At 33.4% G+C, this 11,625-nt stretch overlaps 1 protein-coding gene across 1 annotated transcript; it reads right to left on the bottom strand.

The window, feature by feature from the left end:
- Positions 1 to 357: 357 nt before the first annotated feature.
- On the bottom strand, positions 358 to 2,802 carry LOC130985202 (glucan endo-1,3-beta-glucosidase 14-like). Its single transcript, XM_057908032.1, has 3 exons — positions 2,501 to 2,802; positions 1,342 to 2,414; positions 358 to 971 (listed from the first exon to the last, which is right to left on the bottom strand). Exons 1-3 carry the CDS (start codon positions 2,556 to 2,558, stop codon positions 882 to 884), a joined length of 1,221 nt encoding a protein of 406 aa, XP_057764015.1. The 5' UTR covers positions 2,559 to 2,802; the 3' UTR covers positions 358 to 881.
- Positions 2,803 to 11,625: the final 8,823 nt, after the last annotated feature.

The raw sequence follows: 11,625 nt of genomic DNA, 5'->3' as shown, positions 1-11,625 counted from the left end.
TCTGCCAATTAATGCAGACGGTTATGGCGAGGGAATAAAGCTGGGCCTCCCATTGTGCGTAGAGAAAAGAGAAGAAAACAAAGCTTAACCTTTGACGATTAAGCTAATTAACATTATCTTGAATTTGTTATCTCACACTTTATTTTTTTTTTTGTTGCGTTAAATAAATAATGTATTCGGAATATAAATAAATATATATGTGTGTGTGTTTGTGCAGGAACAGTTGTGGAATCCACGTCCAAAAGTTAACACCTTTATTCAAAATTCCAATTAAGATTGTCCCTCAATTTCATAGATATATATATAGAAGCCACAATTCTGCATTTTACTATTAATTTCGCAAGTCCAAAAGCAGAATAAAGCAAAGTTGATCTTTATATTGCTAAATCTTCTGTACATTAATATTGAAGAAGGGAATACATAGATAGATAGATCTATTACAATAGTAATCCTAATAAAAGCAATGAGCTAATATACAAAGCAATGGGTCTGAATTAAATTGTCACTAGTGGAGGAATCTTGCTTTCATATATAATTTTAATCTAATTTCTTGAATGCTGCATTGATCCTCAGCCCTCCAATCTTGCAGAGTAATTGAGTTGAAGAAAATCTTGTTGAAGAATACATATATGTGTATCAATAATTAAATTGATGAATGGTCATGATTCATATATGTCTTTGGCATCAGCACAAAAGAATCCTTCAATTTTGTATCCAGCTCAATAAATTAGCTAGCTAAGCTAAAGGTGGCTGTGTTTTCTTTTTTGGCATTTGAATAATGGCTACAATTAATAATTCCATCTCAAATATGCCAAAAAAATATGAAAAGACAGATCCGATTCCCTCCTGCAACCTCAGATGTATTTACATGCTCCTTATATTCACCACTGTCTTCTCATAAAAATTTGGAAGCCCACCAAATATAGGAATAATATTGAATATTGCAACCTCGAATATCCGCTGTGTTTCACCTGTTTCATAATAATCCCCAAAAAAATAAGTATAATAACATACATCAACATATATATCCATGCACAATTCTTGCGTCTGTTTAATTCCTAATTAAGATTTATTACTCCCTCCGTCCCAGGAAAACAGCTCAACTTCGTTGGGACTGCTCTTAAATGAATACGACTCAACTTCGTTGGGACGGAGGGAGTAATATTTAATTAGAAGTTATTAATCTATTTAACAATGATGGATGATCCGCTCTAATTAAAGTCCATTATCTCATAATTAAGATTTATTATTACTTAATTAGAAATTATTAATTTATTTAATAATGATGAATGCTTCGGAGCGTGAAGCCTTTTTTGTTTATTGATTATTTATTTATTTTACCTTGGTTGCGGCGGAAGTTAACGAGATTGACGCCGGAGAAGTGGTGGAGGTGGAAGTGGAGGTGGAGGTGGAGGTGGACAATGTGGTGAGGCCGACATTGTAGGCCATGGTGCCATCGGGCTGGAAGAGCCCGTAATTCCTCTCGGAAGTCGGGCCGGGCTTCATGTCCTCGTTGAAGAGAGCAAAGACGTAGATTTCGAGCTTCGCCTTGGGGCGCAGCGGCGTGCCCTCATTCTGCATCTGCCGCCGCAGTATGTTCCGATTGTAGACGGCGGCATTCTGGAGCGTGGCGCCGACCTCATCGGCGTCGCCCCGCGACGGCCAACCCGTCTCCGACACCCGGACCTCGATCCCGCCGAAGCCCAGCCGCGCCATGGCGAAGATCACGGCGTCCACCTGCGCGTACAACATGTTGTCGTAGTGCAGCCTCGTGCCGGGGTCGAACATGCCACCGTTTGCATTGAGCAGCGCGTAGTCGATCGGGATCTTGCCCGGGCTGTCCTTGTAGGCGAAGTAGGGGTACGCGTTGATCCAGAAGGGCGCCCGGGTGGCGGCCAGGAACTGCAGGAACTGCGGCATTATCGCCGCCAGCTGCGGCCGGAAGGTCCCCGCCGAGGGCGGGAACGATTCCTGCAGCACCGCGAGGTTGTTGGGCGTGGAGACCTTGATGTACGCGTCGAGGCCGAGGCGGGCGAGGGCGTTGTGGATGCTCACCATGGCCGGGACGAGGTAGCCGATGAGGGTGGTGTCGTCGCCGGTGTAGACCTCGTTGCCGACGGCGATCTCGGTGATCCTCGTGGCCGGGTAGTAGGGTTTGATGTGGGTCTGGACCCACTGGAGGGCTTGGTTCGGATCCATTAAGGTGGCCAGCATGTCGTTCTCAACGGTCACGATCAGGTCCACGTTGGAGTTGGCGAATGCGGTCAGGATTTGAGGGTTCGTGTCGTAGATTCGGGCTTTGCTCAGCTTCAGGGACCGGAGAAGTTCTAGAACCTTCTCCGGTGCCGGAAGGTTGTTCCCGACCTGCCCGTAGTTTATGCCTAGTGATTTTGCTTCTTCAATGAAGCCCAAACCTAAAAAAAAAATCAAAAATCAAAAATAACGTGAGAAAAAAAACTTGAAAAGGGAAGAGAGGGAGATGAGATATAGTAAATGTTACCTGATAAAGTGAGAAAGAATCCGACAAGAATATGTAAGAAGGAGGTATGTTTTGCCATGACTTTCCTTTTTCTTCTTCTTGTTGAGAGAGGAATGAAAAGGTTCTTGATTTGTGAAATAAATCAAGAAAGGGGGGGAAATGAAATGGAGGGAGAAGGGGGGGATATATAGGGTGGGGGGTGAATTCTTTTCTTTACTTGTTTGTTTGTAGTTTATTTGGGTTGGGGGGTTTTGAGAGTTGGGTGGGTTGGCTAAGGCACATAACATAACATAGGCCTTAATTAGTTGTTTTGAATAATGAATGTTTCTTGTGATTGCCCTAACTTGTCTTTTTATGGAGGCCATCTCTGCCCATCACTTTCTTCACTCAAAAGAAAATTAAAAGGGGGAGGAGACAGGATATTCATCTCAATATTGCAAATCAGTTATCAATTCTGTCTACTTTAATAACTATGTTTTATTTCATTCTTCATGGCTAGCTTAGCTATAGCACCTATATATGTTTTATTTTATTTTAATTTTGGTCAGTTTTTCCGCCGCTGTGCTAGCTTGCTAATTGGTTATAATTAAGATATAGTCTGTATCTTTTTTAATTTATTTATTAAGTTTACAATATGGATTGATAAAGAAAATTGAGAGAAGATCATTAAAATTTTAATTCAAGATGAAAATTGCATATGTCTTCATGAATGGAATCACACAATTTCATGAAAAAATGAAAGGGAAAGAGTAATATATAGAGAAATTTCTAACAATTACATGGGATTATATATTTTTATTCTTTTTTATTGATAAATTTAATAATCATGGAAAAAATGAGGGATAGTAAAAATTTCACCCTTTAAATACCTACTTTCTTTGCCTTCAATTTCATCATTTTTCATTCCTTTTTTTCACTCCAAGAATTGATAATATTATCCCTCCATATTGAGTGTGATAATATTATCCCTCACTTAAGTGAAAATGGGGAATAAAAAATGGTAAAATTCTCTTTTGTAAAAAATAAGGGGGAAAAAGAGATTTTTTTTTAATTATATATATATTTTTCATGATAAATTATCAATAAAAGAGAACACGCCCTAAGAAATTTCAGTTGTTACTAATTGATATAAAAACAACCCTTTAGACCTTACATATACGTTTCAATAGAGAAAGAAATGTCGACCATATCCACATATCTAATTACTGTTTGCAATTCAAAAAGTTGTTATTTTATTTTTTATTTTTTTGACTTAAAAAAGTTGTTAATTTGAATGGCTTATTCTGGTTCGAGACAATTCTTGGACCGGGGAAGATGAACCTTAAACTGTAGTTACTTTGATATGCTGTTGGGAAAATGTCTGTCTACTTGTTGACAAAATTAAACATGCGAAGTAAGTTTATAAATTGGGGCAGACATAATTACATAAACAGAAAGTAAAATGTTTATTTTAGTGGGGAGAAGCAACTAATAAAGATATATAGATAGGGCTGAGGTTTCGTAAAAAACATCCCTAAGGTGAGAACTTAGTAACATATTTTTTTATATATATGTAATCTTTTTAAGCAAAAATTATTATTTTTATTTATGAAATCATATTTCTTTGTAATAATATTATATATATATATATATATATATGTATCTTTTTAAGCAATAATTATTATTTTTATTTATGAAATCATATTTCTTTGTAATAATATTTTTTTTATGTATTACAATGATGCTTATGACAATTGCAGATCATTCAAAAATTAATGATTGAGGTTGGTTTAGTTCATTTATTAACTTTTGTATATGATCCAATTTTCCAAACACCCCCCACTCACACACCATATTAAATAGCAGCATTTGCACCTGGTGCAATGCGTGAGAAATATTTTTATATTTATATAAAATTGATATCAACTCAACTATCATGTTTATTTATAAATATAATAAAAATAATAATTTTAACTGAATATATTTGAATTGAATATTGAAAAAAAATAGAAAAATTCACAATAATAAAAATTAATATTATGAAAAGGCCAAAAAAAATTGAAAAATAGATTTATTAAAAAACAAAATGAGAGAGGAGAGAGATTTTTTTTAATTTTAATCTTTAAATAAATATATTTTTTATATTTTAAATAAAACATTTAGATAATATATATCACATTAAAGAGTTTATTGTGATCTTTAATTTGATATGCATATTAAATATTTTATAATTAGTCGAATTTCACAATACTAGAAAGAATTAAATAAAACAGAAAATAAGAAGATAAAGAAGAAAAGAAATACAAAGAAATATAATTTACAAATAAACCTTCAATTTTATTATAATTACAAAATTACCATTTAATTTTAAAATCAATTTAAAATTAAAAGTTGTATTTTTAATATATTATAGATATATTTAATTTTCCTGGACAGGTTAAATTGACTATAATAATCTTTCCACTCATTTACACTTTCAAATCAAAAAAAAAAAAAAGTTAATTTGAAATTTGAATAAAAAACTTGACTATAAGTCTATAATCTTAAGATGGATATAATAAAAGAATAACAAAGGACTACTAGTATATAAATACAAGTGTGATGACGGCAAAAGCGCAATATATATATAATGATAATCATAGCGGCCATAGCCGCGAAATCTTGAAATTCATAGGTTCATTAATTTTATAAAACCATGATGACGCTCCCCACTATCGCTAGGTTAATCAGAGTGAAAATAATAGTAATAAATAGGGGTATTGGCATATGAATATTCAAATTTTTTTTTATTTTTTAATTTTGCATCCCAACTTTAAAATTTGTTTATAAATATTTGAATTTTATATTCTTTGTGATTTTGCACCCATCGAATTCTTATCCACAAATCATTGCTAACATGGCAATTGAATAGAGAGGACAATTTGAAGTACATAATAAAGTAAATAAGTTTGTTGTCAATGTGGGATCTAGAATATCTAATTGTAAGATTTGAGATGTCAATCGGACTGCCATATCAGCAACGATTTGAAGGGTAAAAATTCGTCGGATGTAAAATTAAAAAAAAATCACGGTTTAAATATTTGAACAGATTTTAAAATTAAGTGCAAAATTAGAAAATGAAAAAAGTTCGAATATTCAGATGTCAATACCCTAATAATTAATGATAAGAAGAAGGGAGAAAGGAGTTTGGTGGGATTAAAAGGGTGGATAAAAACAATATTAATGTGGGGATTTAGTAGTAGTAAAGTTTTATGAGAAGAGGCTTTTGAGAAAGAGAAGAAACAAGGCGTGTGGGATAAAATGAAAAGGCGATATTACACGTAATTTGGGGCCAAGGAAACGAGCAGCAAAAGGTGAAGGCGTTTGGTAGATGGATAAGGAATGGGATTAATACGTGGGAATAAGTAGACCTCTGTCCTTATCTTTCACAATCTATTTCCTATTTCCTCTTTGTTGCTTACGCCTAATCCCATTCCTTTCAACGCATTTATCCAACCCACCCCTATACAGGGCTGGCAAATCGTGCGGGTCGGATTGTTATTGGGTCGACCTGATATCGATCCGATCTGATAAGGCCAAACCCGAACACGACCTGTTAAGGGAATATCCGAACCCGACACGAACCTGACACGATTTACCTAAACTCGAATCCGACACGAACCCGATAACAACACGATTCAAAGCGTGTTGACACGACACGATAGCGACACGATCTGATAACAACACGAATTTGGAGCTAATCTGATAACAACCTGATCTGATTTGCCCAAGTTCATTCACATCAACAATAATAATAAAAAATATAAATAAATATTTAATAAAGGCTAAATTAAAATGTAGAAAGAAATCATGAATAAAAAATTAAAAAGAACTGTTTAATAAAAATTTAATTCTATCGGGTTACCTGAACCCGACACGAACCAGACACGAAATTATCAGGTCCTTATCAGGTCGACTCGATAAGGACCCGAACCTTATCTTGCGTGTCACTAACCCATTAATTTCGTGCGATTTTGTATCGTGTTTTCTTGTCGTGTCGAAAATTGCCAGCCCGACTATATATATACTTTCTCTAATTTGAGAGGTGGTCTTTCATGTATATGTTCATATAGTGCACATCATTCATATATTTATAAGTATCCTATTAGCGTATATATGCGAGTGGTTCGCATCGTGTGAAAGATTGCGCAAGAGATTTTGTTTTAGTTTAATTTGTTCTGTTTAAGTTATCGTGCACTTATGATAATTTTCAATTATGTACGGAATAAGTTTTGTTTCGTACTAGTACACCGCCAATGTGATGCGAGGAGAAAATTGAGTTTTATCTCTTTAAAATTTTATTACCCCGTCCACAAAAAATAGCCAATTTTTGCAATTTTGTGACGTTCACAAAAATTAATTTATTTTTATTTTTGAAAAGTTTCTATCACATGGTGGGCTTTTTTCTCCACTCACAATATAATTAATTGTTAATATTATTATTAACACTACTTTTTAAGTGGAACCATTTCTCCACCCATAAGACACTAACTATTTTTTATTACTCCCTCCGTCCCATTATTTATGGGACAATGCTTTTCGGCACGGAGATTAAGGAGAAGCAAATTAGGTGAAAATGATGTAGGAGTATATATTTAAGTTTGTGTTTAAGGGATTGTTTAAATTTTTTGTTATTTCTTGCAAATATGCAATAAATGTTTTCCAAAAATTGTTTTCATAACAAAACTAACAAAAATTATGAAACAAAATGCTGAAAATAATTGCAAAAATCTCTTGTTCTTGGAGAATAAGTTTATTAGTGAATTTATGAAACATAAAATTAGTTTCGCCAAATGCAAAGACCAAACAAAAATTATGTTAATGGGGAAACCAAACAAAAATTTTGTATTCCTCCTTATGCAGAAATCAAACAAAAATTATGAACATAAATTTAAAAATCTCTTGTTCTTCCAGAAAGCTTCGCATTCTTACTGAAACCACCAAAACCCCTATCCTCTAATTATCATTGCACAACTACATTAAAGAATCATGAAAATTAAAATTGAAATAAAAACCCACAAAAATTCAAGAGCGAAACGAAGATTTTTCCAAAAATTGTAGAAATTGCAGAAGATTTTAAACTGTAAATGAAGCAAAATTTTCCAGAAATTGCAGAATGGGAATGCTACGCCGGAGAGGGCGCCGCGGTGGTTGGCTGTCGTCACCGGGAATCGAGCGGGAACACACAGAGAGCAACCCAGAAACATCTCTAGATCCCCAAATCACCAAATCCATGAATCCAAAAATCAAATCTAATGTAGGATGAAGTCTGTGGAGCTGTCGCGCCGTTGGTACGAGCCCTAGGAGGCGGTGAAGTCGGTGTAGGCGGCGAACTCCGCCGCTCGCACTCCGCCACACCGCGACTAGGGTTTCACTAGTGACAGCGTCGAATGATGGAGTGATCAGAGAGGGAGGCAGGGGCTTGGGCGCGGCGGAGGTTGGCTGTCGTCGCCAGGAAGCCGGCGGCGGCGCTCTTCAACGGAGAGAGAAAGGTGGAGGCGACGAGAGAAGACTCAGGATTTGGGTTCACTGCGAGCTGGTAGGTGGGAGAAGGAGAGAGAGAGAAGAAGAAGTAGGAAATGAGTTTTAGGTGGATAATTAGTGATTAGGTGGATAATTAGCGAATATATTAATGCTTAAATGCCCCCTGATTTTTTCCAAAAAAGGAAATGTGTCATGTAGGTTGGGACAGCCCAAAAAGGAATATGTGTCATGAATAATGGGACGGAGGGAGTAAAACTCATTTTCTTCCCTTCTATGACTATTTTATGTGGACGGAGAGAGTATATACTAATGAATTTGATCCAGTTTACCTATTTTGTAACTTTGAAAAACAAGTGATATTGATTTAATGTGTATAATATTTCTTTAGTTGAGATAATAGATCAAAATAATTATCTTGTAAACTTTAAATTTGAGAATATGTTTTAGAAAACATTTTCATAAAATTTATATTAAATTTAAGTATGTTATAGATTCATATGATCACTTAAATTTATGTAATATGAGAAAATAATAACACAAAAGTATAATTGAACTAAAAGTCTTTTGAGAATGCTTTAGACCTCATATATATGTAATTATGTATGTTGATTCCAACACTTATACGTGTGATTGATGATTTTTGTATTCATTTCCCATTTCCCAATTTAATTAAGCTACTATAGGACAGAAAATTAGTGTACATTATACACTAATCTGCATCATCTTAATTAACCAAATTTGTGAATCTATAACAAACCTTGAAAAGAAACAAAGGGCAGGTTTTATCATAAACTTTGATTAATTGGCATGTGCAAGAACACTTTTATGAAATTAAATTAGCATAGCATAGAAGAATCTTTTGCTTAACTCCTAAGAACCAATTGATACACACCTAATTATTGTTTAATTAATTACAATGATATCATGAGACCAATCATTTTGACAATTCCACACTCCTACTCATCAATCCGTCATCTTTACACCAACAATAAAATCAAACTAGGCACCACAAATTTCGACATAGATTCACTCTTATTTTACTTTTGTTGATCCCATCACATTCGATTTCGCGTCAGAGACAAGAATGTTAAACGAATCTGTTTTTCTTAAACAAAATCAGAATCTATCTTTTCACATACAACTCTTGTTTTATTTAGCCTCCTCAATTTGCAATAGAGAAAACCCAGATCTATCTTTTTTGTTTTTTATATTATATTTGTTTTATTAGTATACGTGTGTTCTTGAATGATTTAATTTATACTTAATTATGAGTCGATTTTGCCAATGAGGCCTGACTCAAGTGACAAAGTTGAGGCACCCAAAGACTCTCTTATATGAGAGGTCTTGGGTTCAATCCACCCTGCGTGCGGGTAATTTTCCCATTTTTATGTGGGTAGTGGGTCCGAATTGCTGATTTGATTATATATGGGTCGATTTTTGTCACTATAGTAAGTTATTCATAAATGACCGAAATTAAAATTGGCCCGCGAAACCATAAACTTCATTTCACCCTAATATTATAAATATTTCACCATAAACTTCATTTCACCCTAATATTATAAATATGGATTTTTAAAGCACGAACTCTTTATACATTTTCGTATAAAAAAAATAAGTGATTAATGATTAATGATTATCTATTTAGGAGTGGCTACAATAATGATTATCTAATTAGTGATTATAAAAAATGATTATTTAATTAATGTGCCTACTATTAAAATATAAACAATGTTTGAAAAATATAAATTAAAATGTGATTTTTAGTCAAATGAGCCACATCACATGTATTTAACATTAATAAATGAGATTTTATATATATATATATATATATATATATATATATATATATATAGGGAGAGGTTCAAGAAAGAACCATAAATAAAAGAAGACTGGAGAACCATTTTCAGCCATTCGATCATCAAGATCTACGGTGGATGCATCATCTTGTTGGATGAATGCAGATCATGGGTTCGAATCCTGAAGGGAACATTTTATTTTTATTTTTTTTAGTGCATTAATTTTAACAGCGAATGCATTAATTTTTACAGTGGATGCATTAGATTTGATGGTTCTCCCGTTCTCACAAATAATGTAGTTCTCTCTAGAACCACACCCTATATATATATAACATTAATAAATGAGGTATTTGCATCACGCTATCCATGCGATCCATTGAACTGGATCACACTCTTTTGCTAGAGGCCCAATTCAAGTAATTAGTTTGTCAACTTGATAGAAGTCCATAAAAATAAATTAATTAAAAGTTGCTTTTACAAAAAAAAAAAAAATGTCTGTTATAAAAAATGTAATGAACTTTTGCGAGGTTTTGATAATTTTGATTGTTATCAAGAAAAAAAATTACACGAAGTTTTAAATATAAGATTGATGCCAGTCAAAGTCAACAAATAAATGAGGTCGGTATCGTGGAAATTTCTGACTGCCGCGTCAAATTTCTGATAGCTGATCCATGCAAATATATTCTTTTGATGCTTTAAGTGAAAATATAGTTTCAGAGATCAAAATAATATAGCTCTGATAGCTCGTTTGGTTCAAGCAGAGGAATGGAAAGGTAATGAAATCAAATAAAATAGTAGAATGATAATAATAACCATTACTTTTATTGAGTGTTTGGTTTAACAATGGAAATGAATAATTAGTAAGTGATTTCCTTTATTTTGTTTCCCCTCTATTTTGTGGGGTAACAAATTGAGTTATTGTGTTACCCTCAAGTAAGGGTAATAGTTAATTGATCATTACTCAAACCAAACAACAATTAATGAATTTAATTTATTGAATCCCTTTCCAACCTTTAAAAACACTCAACCAAACGTGGGCTAAGCGTTATCGGTTCCATTAAAGGAAATGAATTGCTTAATCTCCCAACCATGCATGTGGGGAGGAGTTGAGCAAAGAGATAAAAAGAAAGCTTTCGTTTTCTGACAAAAAGCATGCAATATACTATGTCATCAACCATTCAACATGCATGCACTACCGACTGCTGTCTCCTTTTAGGGTTTGGGTAATAATATTTTTTTTTTTACTACTATTTTCGAACAACCAAACAACCTTTTTGAGTTTTTTCTTTCGATAAAAAATAATGTAGGATGGCTTTTCAGTTTTTTCAGATGTCAAATGCAACACCATGAAGGAATACATCTAATTAATACTACTACTCTTCATTTTTTAGGTATTCATAAGTATATGTTTGATGAAATGTATATATACATCTTTGTTTTCTTTTCCCTATTTTGTTTCTATTTTTTTAAAAAAATTAGACATGGCTAGAAGAAGGAGATGACGAAAGAAGATATAAATGGATGAGATTAGAACTGTGTGAGAGATAGAATTGATCATAAAGAAGGACATGATGATAAGATGGCGCTTTTGGTAAAGCCATTTTAGTATAAAGTAAGATTTAAAGAAATAAGGCAAAAAAGAAAGAAAGAAAAGAAAAGATTGGAGATGAGAAATTTTTATTGGTGCATGCATGAAAATATTTGAAAGTGCAAAACATGCACTGTGGGGTTTTTTTTTAAGAATTAGTATTATTTTAATTAATTTGGTTTTTCGGCGATGTTTAATAATAATTATAATAATAATAATAATAATAATAATAATAATAATAATAATAATAATAATAATAA

Source organism: Salvia miltiorrhiza, chromosome 5 (assembly GCF_028751815.1).
Source record: "Salvia miltiorrhiza cultivar Shanhuang (shh) chromosome 5, IMPLAD_Smil_shh, whole genome shotgun sequence".
Taxonomy (NCBI): domain Eukaryota; kingdom Viridiplantae; phylum Streptophyta; class Magnoliopsida; order Lamiales; family Lamiaceae; genus Salvia; species Salvia miltiorrhiza.
The sequence above is the reverse complement of the archived record's forward strand: the minus strand, read 5'-3'. Positions and strand labels throughout refer to the sequence as shown.

Bases quoted from the DNA above. Each gene is read 5' to 3' on its own strand.
- LOC130985202 (XM_057908032.1), bottom strand. From the start codon at position 2,558: ATGGCAAAACATACCTCCTTCTTACATATTCTTGTCGGATTCTTTCTC. The intron at 2,415-2,500 runs GTAACATTTACT...TTTTTTTTTTAG, and splicing joins ATTCTTTCTCACTTTATCAG to GTTTGGGCTTCATTGAAGAA. The intron at 972-1,341 runs GTAAAATAAATA...ATTATGAAACAG, and splicing joins TAACTTCCGCCGCAACCAAG to GTGAAACACAGCGGATATTC.